We start from the raw sequence: 22972 nt of genomic DNA on the forward strand, positions 1-22972 counted from the left end.
CCAGGTCTAATGACATAAAAATTCAGTGCTTTTGACATAGCAAAGGAAATCACTGTCACCATTATCTTTCTCTTCCTTCTCCTTCTCTTCCTCCTTTTCTTTATCTAGCTGATTTTCCAAACAACCACGCAATGTCCAAGAATCATTTCCAAATGGATGACTTAATCTCTATATCCATCCCGACATCTCTCCTGAGCTTGGTTTTGCATAATCATCAGCCTAACAGACATCTTCCCCACCACATTTCATTGGTATATCAAACTGAAATATATTTAAAATAGAACTAATTATATTCCCCACCCTTTTAACTTCCCTTGTAATCTTTTCTAATTCCATTTAATGTATTTCATTCTTCTAGTTTCCTGTAAAGCCAATCATTATAGCACGCCTGAGAATAGCTATTATGAATAATTTTAAAGATACAATCACACGGGGAGGGTGTCTCTCTTAGTCGTTGCTCACAAGATTCTTGGTAGAGTCTTCCTTAATGGACCTGGAAGATGTTGATCTATATGAGAGCTAGTGTAGCTTCAGAAAGTGCCAAAGAACAGTCAATATGGTATTTTCTGCCTGAAAACTCCAAGAGAAATGCCAGGAGCAGAACAAAAGTCCGTGCACAACTTTTGTAGATCTGACCAAATCCTTTGATACTTTTAGTCATGAGGGCTTATGAGTAATAATTATGCCAAAATTTGGTTGCCTAGAGAAGTTCATCGCTATTTTACATCAATTTCATGAGGGCATGCTTACCTGGGTTCTGGACAGTGGACAATGCTCTCGTGCCTTCTCAGTCACCAATGGAGTGAAACAGGGCTACGTGATTTCTCCCATGTTTTTTAGCAGAACGTTTCCATCCATGTTGTCAAATGCTTTCAATGAGGATAAACATGGCATCAAGGTCAACTATCATACTGATGTTAAGTTCTTCAATTTGAAAAGGCTACAAGCCAAGACCAAAGTGGAGGGAGTGTTGGTTCATGATTTTCTCTTTGCAGATGATTCTGCACTCAGTACACTCAGAAGCTGAGATGCAACAAAGTATGGATCAGTTCTCTGCTGTCTGTGCTAATTTTGGCCTAACAACTAACACCAAGAAAACCCAGGTGTTCCATCAGCCACTACCACACCATCCGTATGTGGAACCATTGTTTACAACAAATGGAGAAGTTTTGAATGTTGTGGATAAATTCAATTACCTTGGTAGTATACTTTTCAGGGATGTACACATTGAAAATGAGATTGTTGCACACATTACCAGAGCTAGCTCAATGTTTGGGAGGCTCCAAAGAAACTTATGGGAGAGAAGAGGTATTAGACTGACTACCAAACTGAAGGTCTACAGTCATTGTACTGACCTCATTGTTATATGCCCGTGAAACATAGACTGTCTACCAGCACCATGCGAGGAAACTTAATTGCTTCCATTTGAACTGCCTTGGGAAGGTTATGAAGATCACCTGGCAGTATAAGGTACCATATATCCCTACTCAGGTTAAACTGTCAAGCATTCAGACTGCATGCTTCAGAGAGCGCAACTCTGATGGGTTGGCCACGTTGTTCAAATACATACTATTTTATGGAGAACTCAATGTGGCAGGTGATTACATGGTGGTTAGAAGTGGCGATACAAGGACACTCTCAAGAGCTGTCTCAAGACCTTTGGAATTGATTATGTGACATGGGAGACACTGGCACAGGATCGCTCAGCGTGGCGTGCCCACATCAGAAAAGGTGCTCTGCTCTATGAGCAAAGCAGAATGAAGCAGCTTAAAGGAAACACAGGATGCACAAATTTAGATTATTCACCACAAATTTTCACGCGGTTTTTATCTGGGCCCAATCTGTGTTAGAGTATTCTGAACTCGTATTGGTCTGATCAGCCAAAGTCGGACACACTGAAACTTAACATTATCGTAGTCATGTCATTTTTGTCCTCTTGGAGAACGAAGGACAACAACCAACCAACCATAATGAACTCTCAATTTACTCAGCTATAAACTAAACATTATTCAATAAAAAAGTAATGCATAACATTTTTAACAACATCCTTAAGCAAAACATGTCATCTAATAAATATATGTGTCTCATAACTCTCAGTATGTCACATGATACACAGTGTATATCGTTGCATCCCCAAAGTCAGGGGATCCTAGGCTAAGGTCTTCTCTAGCATGATCCATCCTATGTCACTGTAAGAACAAGGTTTTTAATCAATACACAGAGTCCAAGTAAAGTCCTCTCTCATCTTGACTTGAGGCTCACTTCCAAACCCCAGGGCTCTCAGTTTTTGCCTGGCTTCACACGGGGTTAGTTCTTTGTGCCTGCTCCTTGGCCTAGCTCATAGGGACTGTTTCACTCCAAATTCTTCCTGCTTCTGCCTCTTAGTAGGCTCCAAAGGCTCCTGCCCACAGCTTCTGTTTCTAGGGAAACAAAACTTAGCAGGGCTATAAAAATATTTATACACATTACCAGCGCCATCATCTCTATTCATTCAAAAAGACCAACAGACAGGGCTTCTGTGTGAGAAATTAAACCAGACCATAGAGGACTTCTGTCTGAGAAATCAGCATAGATCAACAGTCAGGACAACAAAAGATTTTACTTTGATTGCTGTTACATTTCCCAAGCTCACAAACTCAAAATCATTCTGATCTCATTATCCCTTATCCTTCATATCCAATAAGTTATGAACCTCACATAATTCTGCCTCTTCTTGGTGTCCATCGCTTTCTCTAAACTTTTGTGGTGACACTTTAATTCAGACCTTCATTATTTTTCTCTTTGACTATTGTCATAACTTCCCAACAGATATACTTACTTTCATTTTCACTGTTCTCTGATCCATTGTCCTTACAGTCACCAAAATTATTCTACTAAGATATAAGATATGAAATATTTTTATATTATGCAGATTTCTCTTGCCACACTGATAAATTTTGCTCAGACTACTATAAAAATATCACTAATCAATAAGTTTAATTATATCACTTCACAACCCTCCCCACACATCTTCAGTGGTTCCCTATTTTTTACAGAATCAATAAAAAGTTCTTAAACAGGCAAGTGTGGCCTTCAACAATCCATCCAATTTTAAATACTCTTTATATTTCCAATATCAATTTTTACTGTCATGTCCATACATTCATGTAAGCTGCAACAGCTTATTCTAATTCTCAGTTTATGATCATATTAGCTCATGATAGCTCTCAAGGGGCAATCAATTTTACTTCATAACAGCTCTAATGGTTAAGATTTTTAGACACCTTACATTATTTCCTTGAACTTCAGTGCCTTCATCTGTAAAATGAAGGAGATGGACTAGATAATCTCTAAGACCCTTCAAAATGTCAAAGTGATTCTATAAATGAAGGAACATGTAGATTTGTATTCTCTTTCTCAAAATAGTAGATGTGACAGAAAAGATGCTGAAAGTAGTTCTATCTTTGGAACCATTTTATTACATTAAATTTCATTCATTCCATCAATGAATGAAGCAACTAGTTTCTTCTGAACTTCCATTTCATTGAGTAATTCCATTTTTTCCCAAAGAAATTTGTCCTATATTTTCTGTTTTAATACAAATATTTCAATAAAAATCCTTATGCACCCTAATTCAACATCAATTTTTTCTTTCTTGAAATAAGAGCAACAATGAGATGATATAATTTTGCAAGGTCAGTTCCCTTTTGCTAAGGACTATGTTAATTTTTCTGGTTTCTTTTTTTCTCAAAAATAATGTAAATTACTTTCTGTGTTCCCTTTAGGTGATATATTACCGTGATAAAATCACTGCCTTTTAATTCTTTGGGCATGTCCTCTAGTAGCCCACAGATACTGATAGTTTTCATTTCCCCATTAATCTTTCTCCTTTTCTTTCCTTTCCAGACATTTTTCAACCTATTCCTCAGAATCTCAATGTTTTCTTTCCCCTAGCATTCCCAAGTTCTTAGTTTTTTTATGTCTTGGCATTTTCCCATCCCATTGCATGTAATATGAATGTTGGTTGTATTCTACTATTCAATAATAAATATTCCATTCATTCACTCAACAAACAGGTATAAAGTGCAGTGTGTTATGACCTTTGCTTGATGTGAAATATAAAAATATAAAAATGGAAATTGATGCTGCCTTCAAGTACCTTACTTTCTAGAGAAGGGTAGTATGAATAGATAGATAGAGAAATGAATTTGTGTAGTGGTATGTATGTGGGAGGGTGGACAAACAGTAGCTTTGAGGGAGTGAAAAGGATTAGGATCCTGATAATTGATAATAGAAAATGACTCATAAAGAGAGTGGCATTTCAGTTTAGCCTTGAAGGAACTTGGAGATTCTATGAATTCTAATTTCATAAAGATTTCTCAGTATCTTCAATTTTTGACAATGTTGTTCATTCATCCAATATATCTTAGATTATTTCTATTGCTACAGGTATGCTAAAATGGATATATTTGTGGGTAGGTGTTTAGTAAGCTTTGAATTAAGACCTGTGTGCCCTTGGGAAAGTTACTTTACTTCTTCGTTTCAGTTGCCTAATCAATAACTTGTGGGGACGTATATGAAGTGATGTCTATACTCCTCTCTATATCAAAATAGTTTTACATTAAATTAAAAATAAATTTCTTTCTTTATTTCCAAGTCAGTGCTCATGGGTAGAAAGAAAACATTCCATATGCTCAAGTTGAAAGTTTATTGAGGTGATGTAGCATGCAGCAAAATAGGTCTAATTGAATGTCATATGATCAAGTTTGGAGCTGGAAGAGAATACATATCTTATCTAGTCTAAATATTTCATTTTACAGAAGAGGAAAATGTGTTCCAAGTATTAAGATAAATTAATCAAAGTCACATAAGTCTACATGTAGGATCCTGAGTTTTAACTCGGGTCCTTTGATAAGACACTTTCCTCTCCACTATAACGAATTCATTATTTTTTATGCCAATTTGAATTGAGATTCACAAATATTCATATTCACAAATATGGAAGAGTATTAAAAAGTGCTGGCCCTGGATTTAGAAAAAGTGAGTGCAAATCATTAATAGTGTGAACCTCAGATGAGGTAATAGATGTAAAACAAATCTTAAAATAGCATAAAAGCATCAGTTAGTCTTCATCATCATCAGTCTACAATCATAAGAGTTCCAATATGGTGATTATTTCATCCCCTGACCTGCCTTCTGCACTCCTGCTGAGCTCAAGCAATATTGATAAATCAACAAATGGGTATCCTGGCAAATGTTTAATAAGTAGGCTCTCTGGAAAAATGCATATGCACATGTTTAAATTTAATCTACATTATTAATGCTTTTTCTTGTATCTACAAAATCAGTGAAACAAATCCAACTCTCATTTGTACAAATACTGATTACTGAGTTATAAATGTACACATTGAAAATTTAAAAGTGGTCTCTCCTAAGGTGGTTTAAATCTTTCTCCAGTACACTCCTCATTGATTGCCTTATTTTTACTGTCTGTGACCTTGCACAAATCCCTTAATAACCAGTGACCTGAATCTTTTTATTAAAAAAATTAAAGTGCTATCTCTGAGTTCTCTTCAAGCTTTAAATCTGAGCCTGTAATTTTATAATCTTTTCTTCTCATAACAGAGGGAACATACGAGGGTCAAGTAGGTGTGAGGGAAAGGCTTCATGACATGGTAGTATGAGGCTTGTGGAATGGAATGTGTTCGATAATTTGAAACTAGTTGAGTGTCTGTCATGTGCCTAAGACATGGCATGGTGTATGCGATCTGATCATGCTAATGTTGTGTATCATTTATGATAGGTTATATCATATTATGAAATTTCAATAAAGGCAGGAGAGCAATAGCAAATGGAGCACTGGAACTGAAGCACTGTAATTCTCTTACAACTAAGTAGCTATGGGATACCAAGCAAGTCATTTCTGTCTTCTGGACTTCAGTTTTTTCATCTGTAAAATGAGGAGACTGGATTAAATCTCTAAGGTCTCTTCAGATTTCATGCTTCTGTTGCACAATATGCTTGTGCATAGCAAGAACAACTGATATAGGAATGGTTGCTATGGTAATGTACTCTATCAGTAATGAACCTATTACATGAGTATAAACATGAAAATAGTACCAGAGGTGTAGTATTTGGAGTATCTTGCAAATAACAAAAACGTTTAAACACCCATCATGAAAAAGTCACTCAACAAAAGAAACATGGTGCTGGCTATTGTTACTTGGTTTGATACTGTGCAAAAATTGCTCTGACATTGGGTTGTAACTAAGATGTTTGCAGAGCAGATGTATTGCTAACACATCTGAACTGTGTTAACAGCAAAAGTTCAAAGATTCCATGATAACTCATGACCAAATAAACAAACAGAATGCACTCTCCTGCTGTGAAAGTGTGATGTGTCACTATTTAAAATTATAGGCTAGTTTCTTTTTTTTCTTTTTTTTTTTTTTTGTAGAAGCAAAGCAGCAAGATTTTATTATGCTCTCTCGAGAAAGGGCATCTCCTCTCTGATAAATAATCAGGAGAGTGAGGCATTTACAGAAGGCAAAAATAGAGATTTTATAGTCCTAACGCAGATCCCACCCCACTGTTGGGCTTTTACTCCCATTGGTTGGGAGGCAGGCTCACAATGTAAACTTGACAGTCTACCCTGTGAACAGAGGACAAGGAAGCAGTGGAATAACCGATAGGCATTATGTTGATGTGGCAACCCAAGGGGAGGTTTAAGTTTCGTATTCCCAAAAGTCACATGATTTCTGGGGAAATGAAACTTAGGACTTACCATCTACTAAAAACCTTTTATTAAGCACTGAGAAGTCTTCACTAGCTTCATTTCATTCATGTCGTTTTATAGTTATTTTGAGTTATTTATAATAGTCAATATGACTTACTCACTCAAAGTTGTTCCTAAAACAATATTGCATTTACTGTATACAGTATTTTCTTGGTTCTGCTCTCTTCACTCTGCATCATTTCATAGAAATCTTTCTATGTTTTTCTAAGATCAATGAGCTCATCATTTCTTATATCCCAGCAGTATTCCATCACAACCATAAATCACAACTTGTTTAGTCATTCCCTAATTGATGGTGACCCCTGCAGTTACCCCCATTTTCTGTCTAAGAATCTACAGCACAAAGTAGGTTTGGTGACTTGTCACAGATCACAGACTTAGCCAATTGGAGGACTAGGAGTCTAGAATCTTAAGAGTTAGAAATTTTTATTATTATTTTTTTCATTTATTTCATAACACTGTGAAGTACACCCTAAGAAAATATTGGCACGGGTGGAGAGAAGGTGGAGATATTAAGAGTAGCAAAGTTTCCCTCTTTTTAAATTGCCCTCCAGATTTTACAAATTGGAGACATTTGGAAACAATTCATAAGGTCTTAATGGTAGCAGAGGAGTAAAATAATTTTTGTCTTGTATAATTCCTGAAGTTAAGACAGCAGAAGAAGGTAAAGTATGAGGAAAATGAACTACATAAAATTTTGATTTCAGACTGAAAGCTAATAATACTGAGACAAGAAAACAAGAAGAAAATAGTTTGGCTCCTTAAATGAACTCTATGCCATAGGCAAGTGGGCCTCCAATGGAAAATCCCAGAAAGGATACTTTTCTATACTTCTAGCACTCCACAGTCCACCTAAGAAAACAGGCCTCACTGGGATCTTCATTTTTTCATCTCTTCCATATTCTAGGTAAGTGAGTTCACCCTCAGCCCGGCCTCTTAATCAGAGCAAAAGTTCCTGCCCCTTTCCTTCCTTCCACACAGCCCCACTCTGCCACAAGGTATTTGTGTCCCACAAATTTTGAAAACACTTCTCGATTCTGACTTTGTGCACAAGCCTGCTCAAACCACTGCCTTTTCCAAGGTAAAAATGTGCAATTGGCTGTTTGAAGTGACACATATACTTGTACTGTGACCTGAAGGACACATTTAGAGATGAAATATATTTTTCTATTTGTGCAAATCTGAATCAAGTTGTTGGTTTTCTGGCCAGAACAACAGAGAGGTGAGGAAGTAAGGTTCTGAGAATTTGTGATTAAAATCTACTTGCCACAGGATTTCTTGGAGTTGTTTCTATAGCTTAGGAAGGGGTTGTACAAGTTTGGAAGTTGGTCTTATACAACTGAGAATGATATTGGCTAGAATGAAAATCTGTTTATCTCTTAAATGGATTTTTCTGGTCAACTGTCCAAGGAGATAAATATATCGATTTATGATCTCTTCCATTTTGTTAGCAGCACTTACTTGATTAGTGAGAAGATATTCCAATAATCAGGAAAAATTGTCTGCTTTTAAAATCTCCAGGCTTCTTCTACAATTTTCTACTTGCATTGGCAAAAAGAGTTTTGATTTAGGTTTTTCGTACTGAGATTGCTACACATCTAAGGGACCAAATTCTGCTACATACCTATTGAAGTGTTTAATCACCTTTCTCCCAAGTTTTATCTCTTATTGTTTTTTAATGCTGTTCTTGGGTTTCAGAAGGACAAAATACTCATAAAAAAAATCTAAAGCTTGTTTCAAATCTAACTGCAAATTTCTCAGGTACCGAATGAACTCCTTAAGCACTAAGTGATATTCATCATTTCAATCCCCAGGAATATCACCCCTTCCAGATAAAAACTGCACCATGTATTCCTAACCTTCTTTGCCAAAGAAAGAAATGAGTTTTAGAACCTGGATTGTTCAAAGACATACTTCGATCTCTCCTTGATAGCCTGCTATATTGTATGAATCATACTTCCCTTTCAACCTTTGATTGTCCAAATCCTCTCTGACATTTTCATTCATCTTAGCTTGCTCCTGACACAATTTGAAAGTTTTAGAGGCTCTTTCGGCAGTTTCTAGGAGACTTCTCGAATCATGAACAGAGATGCTCCTACTTCTTGCATTTTCTTCCAACCACCATTTTATCTTACTTTTGTAGACGTGACCAATTGTATCTGAGATATAGGAATTGCTGTGTGCCAATGTTTTTGCTTTCTCTGCCCACTTCAGAGGATCGGGAAAGTTCTTCTCCTTAAGGTAGAAATGTCTTGCTAAGGCTTGACAAAGCAATGCATTCTGGGGGAACCGAATTGTTCCTTCCTTTCAGACCATAGCAACTTTAATGTTACCTTCTTCCTGCTGTATTGCTTCAATCAATGGAGAAAACAAAGTATCTGTGTCACCCTCGTGTTCCCTGTGCTGCCTGGTAAGCAACAAGATTTCCACATCTTCGGAAAGTTTATCTCTTCCTATTCCAATATCATAAAATAAACTCTCTCTTAATAGCTCCAGTGTAGTTTGACTTTTAGTCAAATAATGAGAGGGTTTCAATTATACTAGACAGTGATTGGCTATCAAAGAATGGCTGATCCTTACACCTTTGTACTTCCCTTTTTCCTCCACTTCCATTTGAATCAAAATAATAGAATAGTTTACCATCTTGTCTTCAAAGCTCTCAGATCCCCAGAAAGCCCTCTTGTTTGAAGTTCCTAGGAATTCCTCACACTGGGATACTGAGATTGTGGAATTAATTACATAAGAGTTCAGTAAAGCCAGAAAGGAAATGAGTTGTGCTTCCTTGCTATGTATTTCAAGCCCTTTCAGTATGTTCCTGACAACATTTTCTATGTATTTTTCATCAAAATTACTTTTCATGATCATGAAAGAATAAAAGTCTTTAAAGTTCTTGTGTTGCTTTTCAGTTTCTTTCAGTTTGCTCTATCTTAGAAAGAGTATTTTCCCGAGCAATGCTGTCCAGATGTTTTGCACTTTTAAGAAGATTCTGTGATCTCATACAGTTTAAAATGATCAATAGATGTTTTTAATACTGAATACCCTTATCTGCTACAGCTGCAAGAATATAATTCTGTAGGACAGAGACATTTTCTTGTTCCTCGAAATCATCCACAAGGAGCAGTAAAGGTCAATAATCTTGCTGGCCATTTGCACCATATATAATTAAACGGATTACCTGTTCTCCAATTTCTGGAAATTCAGCTGCTTTATTTTTCAACACAGCACATCTAAATTTTGTCTTTAGTGACAAGAGAACATGCTTGGTCAACTTAGTTCCCCCACAGCCCGGATGGTGATAAAGATTAATAATTTTGGAACATGTTTGTTTCAGGGAATCTGCCCCATCTTGAATCATCTCTATAAGGTTTTCATACCTGTCCCTTTTGATAAAAGTTGAATAATTTTTAGAGGAAAAGTAAAAGTTCCACCAGGAAACTTTGCCATCTCAATAAAAGTGATCCTCTTGAGATTTCATGAATTTAAGGAACTTATTTTTATCCTCTTCTAGTTCTGTGTCTTCACATTCATTTTCGCAGAGTATTTCTACAGCACTCATAAAATCTTCTTTTTTCAGAAGAACAGTAGATGAACCAGTTGATGGCAAAAACCTTTGTGAAGAATGAATCCTTGATTTTAATTTAAGAACTGTATCACTGATCTTTTCAAGACTTAAGGTAGAAATATATTGGACTGAGAGCTCATTGGCCATTGTCAGTCTGGCTTGTAGAAGATTTTTCCATCCCTGGCATATCTGTAAATTGACACAGATGCACAATATATTTTCCATTCCCTTCGGGTCTTGGTAGAAAGCACAGAATGTTTCAATGAGCGGATCTCTTGGATCTTCCGCTGAAGAGCGTAACAGAAACACTACCAAAAACTTCCCTCTTGGCATTATATTTTCATATGTAAGAAATGAAATGAGTTTTCTGACTTCAGAAGCTCTTTGTCTTTGCCATAAACCTGACTCTAAAGGTTTATCTTCTTTACTTTCTAGGTCTGTTCTACCATTACAAAAGATCCAGCTGGGCTGCTGATAAAGATTCAACATATTGGGACTCTGGATAATTTTATCACCATATTGATGTGGAAAGTGAAGATTTGCTGCTCGAGTCTTTTGGTAAGCATTTACCAAACTATTCTTCCCAGATTCAGGATCAAATTCCAAGACAGCAAACCATTCAATTTCCCTTAGAAAGTCCAGGTGCTCTGTTTGATTTGGATGGCACTTACTGGCCACCAGAATGTACCACTCATAGTAGGAACTGTCTAATTTTTCTTGGTTTCCTGTGAACAGTTTCACCAGCTTTGGCCCCTCATTTTTCTTGATCTTCCTTTTTGTTCTGTCTTCTTCTTCTACAGATTTTCTGGAATTTACCAGTGAATTCAAACCAAGTAAAAAAAAAAATGAAGGTTTGTTCTTTTCTTTATTCCTTTTTTTTCTTTTTTTCTTTTTTTTTTCTTACAGTTTTGCATCCTGGTGTGGAAAACAGTGTTTTTATATATGGAATACTGAGGAATGACATCAACTTCAATTACAAATCTGTCAGATAGAATATTATTCTGACATAACTCTTCCACGAACCTGGGTTCCCTACTACGTTTACGTGCTATATTGAACTGCTCATCACAATCAAAATAGCATTCGATCATCAGATTGAAACGATCAGTAAAAGCTTCTTTAGTGGAAATTTTCAACCCAAAGATTTCTCCCTGGGGTTTGTCTTTGACACCAAAATGGATAGTGCTATTGGTACGAGAATTCATGCAGGCTGAAGCAAATCTAAAGACTTCTTTGCTGAATTTCATTTTCATGCCTTCCTCAGTTGTCATCTCAGTATTAGTAATTTCCTTGTACTCATGGACTGGATCAATGAAATTTAGTGTTACTGCTTCTGGCTGCAGAATATAGTGCTGTATGTAACGATGGCTGTCATGGAAGCTGTCAAAAGCATATGGCATACATGGTAATCTTTTTGGTTCTACTTCTACATCATCTAATATATTTTCCCTAGTGAGTTTTAATTCCTGTGTACATTCACAATTCGTAATATTGAGATTTGGTGGTTGAAATTGACTCTTCTGTGTTTTCTGTTTTGAGTTTTGCTCCCATTGTGTCTTCCTTTCTAGGAGTTTTCAAGCTGTCTTGTTTTCCAGATGTCTGAATAGAACTTTCCGGTGGAATGTTCTTTAATGTTTTATAAATACTCATTATCAAAAGAGCTCTGCCATGTGGTGTACCCATGTTCACAAGATCCTTCTCCTCTAAGACATTTAATACTGAGCCAGACACTTCTTCATAAAGTAATATTTGTCCATATTTTTCCTCAGTCTTGAGTTCTTCTGTCGCCCATTGTTTCACACGTTCCTTGGTCCAGTCATCAATCTTTATTGTTGGGTGAGTCATTTCAAAGATGCATCTTCACTCTTGTTGTTAGATGGAATTGCAATGTCCACATAGGGCAGTGGGGGGTCTGTGTTGCACAGTGCAATGGTTGGAAGGTTAGCATATGATCCTTCAGTCAGAGGCTGATGATCTTCCCTAGGATCAGTGACCACCAAGAGGCGGGGCTCCTTAAAAGCTGCCTGGATCTGGTTAGTGTAGTTAGTGAAACGTCCAGCAATAGGTGTATCACCAGTGGCAGCAGCAAATTTCAGAACAGCCTGCTGGCCAGTGTTCCTGGAGGAGATGACACTAACATCAGGAGAGTTTTCAGTGGCAACAATGGCACGAGCTGCCAGCAGAAGCTTTTCCCAAGTTCTCTTCAAGTTAATGATGTGGATGCCAACACTCTTTCTTTTGTAGATGTACTGTTCCATCTGAAAGTCCAAATTGGTGTTACCCAAATGGGTTCCTGCAGTAAGGAATTTAAGGACATCCTCCTCCTTCATCTGCAAGACATCTAGGGCTCTGGACATCGTGAAAGTTTCCCTTTAAAGTTACGATGAAAATCAAGAACAATGCTATATGTAACACTCTTCAGGGTGGCGCAGAAAGGTAGGCTACTTCTAAATACAAGAAACAAAATTTTATACCAAGTTTTGATCTGAATATTACACAAACTACCCCCTAACTTAAAATCATCTTCTTTCATACAAAATTCATAAATCTTGAAAAGTAAGATAGTCCCTAAGTAAAGGGATCAAGTACTAGGAGAATAAAAGATCTACCATACTTCCAGTAACATGGCGGAGTGAAAGACTGCAATCACACCCACATCTCTCCAGTTCCTTAAGAAAAAATAGAACATATGTTTCCAAAGGCAATATAAGAAAAAGAATAAAAATGAATCAATAATTATGTACCTTAGAGTATAGAGTGGGAGTGAAGAGCTGTGCAGGAAAAGTAAACCATAAATGGTGAGCTATTTTCATCTGGATCTGCAAACCATTATTGGAAAAAAACTCAATACATCCAGGCTTTTGTCCTGGAGTAACAGTTCCTGGAACTTTATAAGTACTTATTAAAAGCTTGTTGAGTGAACTTTGTAGGTAATCAGTCAAATAAAATTAGAAAATCACAAATGACATCATCAAACATAAACTTTACTATGAAGTCAGTGGAGATGCATCTCCAGAATGGACCCTAAATTATAGGTTCCTTGAATGAGACTCCCAGCTTTGCATGTTAACTACAGTGAATTCAGAATCAAATAAACTTAGAAAATCATTGAATTTGTGAAAGGCAATCACCTAATGTCTGCAATGGCTGGTTTAGCAGAATTGACAGTGATTTAAATCTGTTCCTTAGTAAGGGAAAGATCATGAATTAAACCCATATGATAGTAGTAAGTGAGACAAAATTGATTGAAGATGAATCCCATTAAAATATCTAGCACTGCAAGCATATAGTATGGAGTAAGTCAATCCTAGGATAAAACTCTGGCAAAAAAAGTGTCTTCAGTTACCTGAGATAGGAATATTTAATGATTAAAAAGACTCTGGTATTGATGGAAAGGTCTAATACAAGAACTTAAGTAAGAAATAAGGAGTATGATAGTTTAGAATAAAATTTGGGGAGTCTTATTAAAGCAATGTAAACTCAGGTTATGTATACGTGAGAGAAATAAAAAAAATTTCAATGATAGAAGAAAAAAGAGAAAAAATAAAAATGCAGAAAAAATAGAAATTATATTTTAAGAATTACTCATCTTTCAGAAAAAAAATAACTCCAATACAGACGCAAAATAGCAATAACAATATTGTATTTTAAGGACAAATAAATTAAATTTCCAGACATATTAGAACCAAAGAACAACAACAATTATGTTCTTCACTACTCAGTGCTATATAGAATCACAATACATAACACATCCAGAAATGTGACTGCTAAGGTCAAAAATTAATATGTTAAATAATACTTTGTAAGTAGATAGAAAGAGTTAGTTTACACAACAGAGAACAGTAGTCAGAATAACAGAGAATAATGAATAAAATGTTAGAAAAATGAAATTTTTTATTAAATGGTAAATAAAAACGGTTTATCAGTAATAATGATATACTGGAAAGTTGAACATAATTACACAGGAAATGGTAAAAATGAATTTTTAACATATCCTATGACTTAAGATTATTCCTCTTTTTTTAAAGAAAAGAGCTAGGCATTTACTGAAAAGCAAATAAAACAAACAAGAACAAATATTAATATAAACACAGAATAACTGAAAAGAGGAAATAAAATCATCTGTTTAAATCTTATGAAATTATGTAGTGAGGGAGCAGATAGACAACTATTTGTTTGTTTTTCAGCAATAAACTCAAACCATTGTCTATTTTTTGATTCTCTCTAAATTACATTCAATGATTGATGAGGTCAACATATTGAATTGTATTTATCATAAGCTATACCATAGATATTTTTGGACTATGAACTCAGGACAAATTCATTTGAGTGAATTAATATTATCCATAAAGCTTCAAATTATTCTGAGGTATCATGTATTGAGCAAAATAAGGCGTATGTGTGTTTATGTGTGTATGTGTTTGTATGTATATATAAATATGCACATACATAAATATACAGATACACGCATGGATATATACACACATATATACACATGCATTTATGTTCACATGCATGTGTGCATACATATACACAATATATGTGTGTGTATATGTATACATAAGTGTGTGACAATAATACAGTTAGAATAGTGTGTTCCTCTCTCAGTCCTGTACAAAAGAGGATGAAATCAATGGAGGAAATATTAATTTGAACAAATTGCTAGAGAAATTAGAGTTGAAAAAGATTTGTGACATCTTAAATATGTCAGCTAAATATTACACATATTTCTTAATACCACATGGAACATTTACAAAAATAGCACCATCTAATCTAACGAGCTAAGAATAGTAAACACATCCTTAAAAGAAAGTAATGTTACAATAGCACCACAAACAAGAGGTTTCTATGCAAATGGAGATTTAAGTTTGAAATCGTAAATGGTGACTGAATCAAAGGAAAAAAAAAATCATGGAAACAATATTATGTGAAAGAAAGTAATGATGAAAGAACATAGCAAAATTTCCGGGATATACCTAAAGTAGACCTGAAGGGGAAGATTATTTCCCTAAAAAAAAGAGTAAGAAAAATAAAAAGAAAACGGTTAGCAAACTAAACATGTACTTTAGCTAAGAAGCCTAATAAACTAAACTAAAATAAATTAAATAATGTAAATGTTAGAAAAAATAAATAAAATAGAAGATGAAGTGATAAAAATGGAACTTTCCTTCAAAGTATAGAAAAGATCAGAAAGAAAACTTGAAAACACAACAGAAATGGAGGAATGGCCTTTGACCCAGAATTTTTTTGCTAGTCTTATTTGCTCCAGGAGACCTTGATAAGAAGAAAGTCACTATATATGATATTCATAACATCATTTTGTTTTTGTGATAGCAAAAATTTGGAATCTAACTTAATGCAAATTCCTTTGGAAATGGCTAAAAAAAGTGTGATACATGAAATTAATTAAACATTACCCTGTTACAATAAATTCAAAATATGATATATATATTTAAATAGAAAAGCATGAAAAGATCTATATGAATTGATGCAGTGAAGTAGCAAGAGAAAAAGAAACAACATATACAGTATCTCAAATCATGTAAAAGATCTGCAACAATAAAATAAAAATAACTGTTACAAAAAACAAGCATTGCTCCAAAGAATAAATTTGAGAAAATACTCTCTACTCATCTCTTTGAAGAAGTACCATGACAAGAAAGGGTTTAAACATCTTTTCAGACTTGTTGTTATACAGTATCATTTATACTTAGTTTCATGTTCTTCCCCCCCAACCCCCGCCTTTTTTTTACCTGACAAATATCATTTTTATATGCAATAGTTTCCTGGGAGAGGAAAGGGTATGAATAAGGGGGAAATTTTGGTGAATTTTTATATCAATATTATTGCATCTTTAAAAAGAAACAAAGTTTACTTTAGCAGTGATAATAAAAGAAGTTTCTAAAAGCTTTTAAGTATTTATACATTTGTTTCATGAGGAGATGAGTTTCTGTGATTTCTATAAATGAATGAATCACTGATTCTGAGACAATTTTTTACTTCGAGTTGACTACATTTTATTAGGGTAATGATAGAACAATAGATTTAGAACTAGAGAGATCTTACAAGTAATTATGCCCAATACTATTTGTCTTAGATAGGAAGAAACTGACACATTTCAGCCAATGGTCAAAATGTAGTGAAAATCTGAGGCAAAATTGAAAACCAGGTTTTTCTGCCTCCAAGTTCCAAACTCTGTTCACTATACAAAATATACACAAATAATTGCATATAAGACATAGGACTACCTATTCGTTGGTATAATTGTATATAGAGATAGATATAGATATCCACAGATATATCTACACATATACATATAGATATTTATAGTATGATCACTGGCCAGACCCCAGTAAAACAATGTCAACAGAGAGACTAAACCAGGTTGAAGGCATTCAGTAGGCCTCAAACTCTTCAATAACTTTAGGGATGCCTACCCCAACTAGCTAAAGACATCCGCCCATGAAAAGTGTAGATGAGAATTGGTTCCAATGGGTAGAATAGGCACTGTGGAGTACTTAGGGCTTGGTCAGACATCACAGACAACATGGTGATCCACTGCATCTTAGGTCATTGCCAGTCGTCCTGATTTTAGCCTTGCCATTGAACTTCAATGACTCCTGAAGAGAGAGTAAGGTTGACAACTTTGTGGAACCCTGCCTCGCTTAAATGCAATTCATGCACAAACCAAGACGTCATCTCATGATGCCATTGCTCCTCTTCAAAAATCAAAAACAAAAACTACGAGAGAGAGAGAGAGAGAGAGAGAGAGAGAGAGAGAGAGAGAGAGAGAGAGAGAGAGAGAGAGAGATATGGGTGCATGAATATACGAATATGTTTGTGTGGGAAATGCACAGTAGTGGAAATGGGATACTAATAATTAGATAAATTAGAAATTCTTCATCAACAAAATTGCATTTGAACTGAATCCTGAGGGTTTCTACGTTTTGTAGGAGGCAAAAGTGAGGAAAGAGATAATTTCAGGCATTCATGACAACCTAAATAAAAACAATAAAAAGGGACATGGAATGACCTGAACAGGGAATGAAAGGAATCCAGTTTGGCTAAAGCAAAGATTCCCTGGACTTATTAAACGTATACATCAGAACCGCAGATAAGCTTAAATGGTCCTTTACAATGAAATGGTTTTTCTTTTTTAAAACTCTAATTTATTTATTTTTAATTTTCAACATTCATTTCCAAAGATTTTGAGTTTCATATTTTCTCCCCATCTCTCCCCTTTGCCCAACCCAAGACAGCGTGTATTCTGGTTACCCCATCCCCCAATCTGACCTCCCTTCTATCACACCCCACCCTTCTTTTATCGTCATCTCCTCTCTTTTCTTGGAGGACAAGATAGATTTCTATAACTCATTGTCTCTATATCTTATTTCCTATTTGTATGTATAAGCAATTTTTAGCATTCGTTTTTAAAACTTTGAGTTCCAACTTCTTTCCCTTCCTCCCTCCCCACCCATCCCCGCTGAGAAGACAAGCAATTCAATATATGTTAAACATGTATAGTTATGCAAAATATTTCCATAAAAGATATGTTGTGAAAGACTAACAAAATTTCCCTCCATTCTCTCCTGCTCCCATTTATTTTATTCCCCCTTTTGGCCCTATTCCTCCTCAAAATTATTAGCTTCTAATTACACACTCCTCCCATTTGCTCTCCATTCTATCATCACCTCCCCCTCCTGCTTCTCCCCTTCTCCCCTACTGGGCTGCAGTGTAAGATAGAATGTCATAGCAAATGAAGTATGTGTTTTATTCCTTCCTTCAGTCAAATGTGATGAGAGTAAGGTTTAGCTTTTCCCCCTCACCTCGCCTCTCTTCCCTTCCATTGAAAAAGATTTTTCTTGCCTCTTTTATGAGAGAGATAATTTGACCCATTTTATTTTTTTCCTTTTTTCTCCCAATATATTCTACTCTCACTCATTAGATAACATCCCTTCCTATTCAACTCGCCCTGTGCCCACTTTCTATATTTGTGTGTTCATCCTTCATTGCCGAGGAAGACCATGCCATCAGAGAAATGATGACATGACTTGCACTTAACTTTGTTTTGAGTGAGGGAGGGCTGTGCAGGTCACCAGTCTCACTTCTCCTCCAGAAATATCTGAATCCAGTGACTAGGTATTCATCAGGACGACTGGAGATGACCCAGGATGAGGGAATTAGGGTTAAGTGACTTGCCCAAGGTCACATAGCTAGTGAGTGTCAAGGGTCTGAGGTGAGATTTGAACTCAGGTCCTCCTGACTCCTGCAGTGATGATCTATCCACTTTACCACCTAGCTGCCCCTTCTATATGTATATGATCCCTTCAACTACCCTAGTACTGGAAAAGTCTCTAAAGTTACACACAAATATTATCTTTCCATGTAGGAATGTAAACAGTTCAACTTTAGTAAGTCCTTTATGATTTTTCTTTCCTGTTTACCTTTCCATGCTTCTCTTGATTCTTGTGTCTGAAAGTCAAATTTTCTACTTTCATCAAGAATGCTTGAAAGTCCTCTATTTCACTGATTGACCACTTTTTCCCTGATGTATTATATTCAGTTTTTCTGGGTAGGAGATTCTTGGTTTTAATCCTAGTTCCTTTGACTTCTGGAATATCATATTCCGAGCCCTTCGATCCCTTAATGTAGTAACTGCTAGATTTTGTTTTATCCTGATTGTATTTCCACAACACTCAGATTGTTACTTTCTGCTTGCTTACAATATTTTCTTCTTCACCTGGGAGCTCTGGAATTTGGCCATAATATTCCTGGGATTTTTCCTTTTGAGATCTTTTTCAGGAGGCGATCAGTGGATTCTTTCAACATCTATTTTATCCTCTGTTCTAGAACGTAAGAGCAGTTTTCCATAATAATTTCTTGAAAGACGATACCTAGGCTCTTTTTTTTGATCATGGCTTTCAGATAGTCCTCTAATTTTTATATTGTTTCTCCTGGATCTATTTTCCAGATCATTTGATTTTCCAATGAGATATTTCATGTTGTCTGATATTTTATCATTCCTTTGGTTTTGTTTTTAATTTCTTGATTTTTCATAAAGTCATTAGCTTCCATCTGCTCCATTCTAATCTTTAAGTAATTATTTTCTTCAGTGAAATTTTAGACCTCCTTTTCCATCTAGAAAATTCTGTGTTCTTCTCTTCATAGACTTTCTTCTGTCATTTGGGTTAGTCTATTTTTTACTGTGGTTTTTTCTTCAGTATTTTTTGGGTCTCCTTTAGCAAAGCCATTGACTTGTTTTTCCTAATTTTCTTGCATCACTGTCACTTCTCTTCCCAATTTTTGCTCTACTTCTCTTACTTGATTTTCGAAATTCTTTTTTAGCTCTTCTATGAGACCAAGTCAAATTTTTCTTTGAGGCTTTGGATGGAGGCCTTTGACTTCCTTGTCTTCTGTTTGCATGTTTTGATCTTCCTTGTCTCCTTGTCACCAAAGTCAGATTTTGTTTTTGCTTTTTGCTTATTTGTCCAGCCATTTTATGAACTTTTGATCTCTTTGCCAAGTTAGATCTCTGCTTCCAGTGGAGGTGGGGGATGTACTGTCAGCTGCTGGATTGCTCTCATCCTCCAACAATTTGTGAGCTTAGAGCTACAGAAACAGTCGCTGTCTCTGCCCCTGCTGCTGCTGTGGCTGCTGTGGGTTCCTCCATATCCTTCCCTCTCTGCCATCCTGGGACTGGGGCTGGACAACTCCACTCTCCCACACTTGTCCCACAGGCTTTTTCCACTGAACTTCCAATTTGTCCTCAGCGTTTTGGGGTCCTGAACTCTTGAAACTACCACAAGTGTGAGAGATTCAGTCCCTCAACGCCTGTTCAGGTCCCGTCTGTGTACTTGTGGGCCCAGACTGGACTACATCTTGCCCCCCCCCCCCCCCCCCCCGCCCAGTGTGGTACAATAGACACTTCCTGAGGACCTTTCAGACTTTTTTGGGCTGGATATTTGCTTCACTCCATCATGCTGTGGGTTCTGAACCCTATGAATTTATTTAGAACCATTTTTTACAGGTATTTGGCTGAGCTCGGAGGCAGTACACTAGAAAGTGCATGCTATTACTCTGTCATCTTAGCTCGGCCCCCTGAAATGGATTTTCTTAAAATGATAAAGGTAGAAAGTACATAACCCTTCAAGGTCTGAAAAGTATACCACATATATTTTCTCATTTGAGCCTTACAATCACCTGTGAGTTAGGCACTACACAGTATTATTATCTGCAATTTGCAGATTAAGAACTGAGGCTTAGAAAGTCTCTGTGAATTATTGTGGTCACATGAGCACTGAGTAAAAAATTCGATTTGAAACTATATTCTCTTGTTTCCAAATCCATTTTTTTTTTTGTTTCTTAAAATATTGCTCCCATATATGGTTGCATATTCTCACAAGGTAGAGTTATGGATATATAAAATACTGACTCACACCCTTCCTTTGTCTCTCTTTTTAGGGCAACAGAATGAAGTGATGCAATAGAACTCCATTTTATTTTGACCACCCCCCTTGGATATGCTCTGGTTTCACATAAGTATTCACAAGATTCACTTTTAGGGAGAAAGAGAGTTATGGTTTTAAATTCATAAGGAAAAATATATACCCGGCTTCTAAGGAATGCTAAAATTTACATTAGAGCTTATCAATTCATCATGCATTTTAATTAAAATGCAATAATCTTGAAAGATTGAATTTATAAGTTAGAAAAATGAAAATGAATTTTATCAGTGATTTCTCAGATACAACAGAGCAAGGGAAATTCCCACCTTCCATATTTGGGGGATTAGCTTCAATACCTCAAGACCAACACACACACACACACACACACACACACACACACACACACAGAATAACTTGGTTTAAAGTTTAATTTTTTTTAAGGAATCAACAATTGCCTAGGTTTGCTTTGTGCTAGACATAATATAAAAGTGAAATGGACCAATAGAAAATAGAAAGATGGGTCAGAAGATTATCATTTTAGATAAATAAAATAACTTAGAGACAAGTAAGTCCAGCTCCTTTATTTTGTAGAAAGAGAACCTAAAGCCTGCAGGGGTAAATACATTCATCCAAGGACACTCAGGTAGCCAACTTCAGCGAGGGGGTTTGATTCTAAGTTATCTGACTCTAAATCCAGTCCCTGCCATACCTTTCTACTACATCACCTCCCATTAGATGCTTGCCAGCCATTTAGCAAACAATTTTTTATGGAGATGTGTCCAGTGGAAAGTTACATAACAGTGAGGGTTTTACCTTTTCTCAATAGTAGGATGTTCAGATATTGTGAAATCACAAAAAAACCTGAATTCTAGAATTTACCTTTTCCAAGGGCAGATGGAAGATGGCAAACCTAAGACTAGACTCAGAGGGAAAGGAGAAGCTGAATGGGCAGTGAAAAATTTAGTTACAAATCCAGTTGCTTATACTTTTACTCTCTGTGGCCTTAGGTATGATATTCTACAGGTCCAGTACTCAATTATCCCATACCTATCATATAGGCGCTACACACATTTTTATGGCATCTCCCTGTCCCACAGACTTCTCCCCCTTAGAAGATGAATTTGTCCCTTTACTTTGATTTTGCAGTTCTTCCTAGTTTTATAAACTAAGACTTTAGAAAACAAACTCAATATGTAATCATTCCAGTTCTAAACCTTTCAGCTCAAAACTTATACTCCTATGAGGATATCAACTTAATCACGTTGAATCATTTTTTTTTTTCTATTTGTTGACTGAGAATGCCCAGCTAGGTGGTCCAAAATCCTTTCTGGCATAATAATCATGATGCTATGAACCATCTATTTCACTGAGATGTGTCAGAATCCATTTGACATTTAATACATATATCACGTTCATATAAAATGGAGTGGTAAGATTAGAAAACCTTTGAAATTTCTTAAAATTGAGGGGTGGAGTCAAGATGGTCGAGTCAAAAGAAGGACCTGTAGAAGCTTCCCCCCATAGCCCAAAAAATACCTGTAAAAATGACTCTAAACAAATTCTAGAGCAGAAGAAGCCAAAAACGACAGAGTGAAAGAGATTTCCAGTCCAAGACAGTGCGGAAGGCTGACAAGAAAGGTCTATCACACCAGTCTTAGAGTGGAACACAGCCCAGCCTAGACTGTGCCACACAGCGGGGACAGAACTAGAGGAGACTTTCAAGGCGCAGCCTGCAGCAGCAGTTCCTAGGTTGCTCCACCCACAAACTCCCAAGACAGGTGCAAAAGTCAGTGAGAAAGCTCTTTCACCTGGGTTAGAAGGGAAGGTGGTCTGGCCATGCCAGGAGCAGCCACTGCAACAGCTGTGTCCATATTTGGAGCCCTCAGCTAAAAGAACCTGTGGACATTGAGAGGTTGATCTGGGTCTCAGCCCTGAGTGGCAGTGTTGGGTTGAGGAAGACCACTGGCTGGTGGAGCTGGTGGAGGCTGTGGATAGGGAATCCTACTAGCAGATCCTGAAGTACTTGTGGGCAGAAGAGTGCTTGTGGTTTTCCCAGACTAGAGCACATGTCAGGAGAGAAGAAAACTCCTCTGCTTTGATTGTGCCACCTTGGAGAAACTGAGAACCTACAGGTCCCAATAGTATGCCTTCTTCAAAAAGGACTCAAAAGTCAAGTAACTGACTGGGAAA

At 36.3% G+C, this 22972-nt stretch overlaps 1 protein-coding gene and 1 pseudogene across 1 annotated transcript; both read right to left on the minus strand.

The window, feature by feature from the left end:
- Window positions 1-7536: 7536 nt before the first annotated feature.
- Window positions 7537-12182, minus strand: LOC140525172 (sterile alpha motif domain-containing protein 9-like; annotated as a pseudogene).
- A 5-nt stretch (window positions 12183-12187) lies between these two features.
- On the minus strand, window positions 12188-12694 carry LOC140517086 (small ribosomal subunit protein uS2-like; the record flags this gene model as incomplete). Its single annotated transcript, XM_072627985.1, has 1 exon — window positions 12188-12694. A coding segment is annotated over exon 1 (507 nt), but the record flags the coding sequence as incomplete, so codon positions are not given.
- Between the last annotated feature and the right edge of the window lie 10278 nt (window positions 12695-22972).

Source organism: Notamacropus eugenii, chromosome 1 (assembly GCF_028372415.1).
Source record: "Notamacropus eugenii isolate mMacEug1 chromosome 1, mMacEug1.pri_v2, whole genome shotgun sequence".
In the NCBI taxonomy this organism is placed as follows: domain Eukaryota; kingdom Metazoa; phylum Chordata; class Mammalia; order Diprotodontia; family Macropodidae; genus Notamacropus; species Notamacropus eugenii.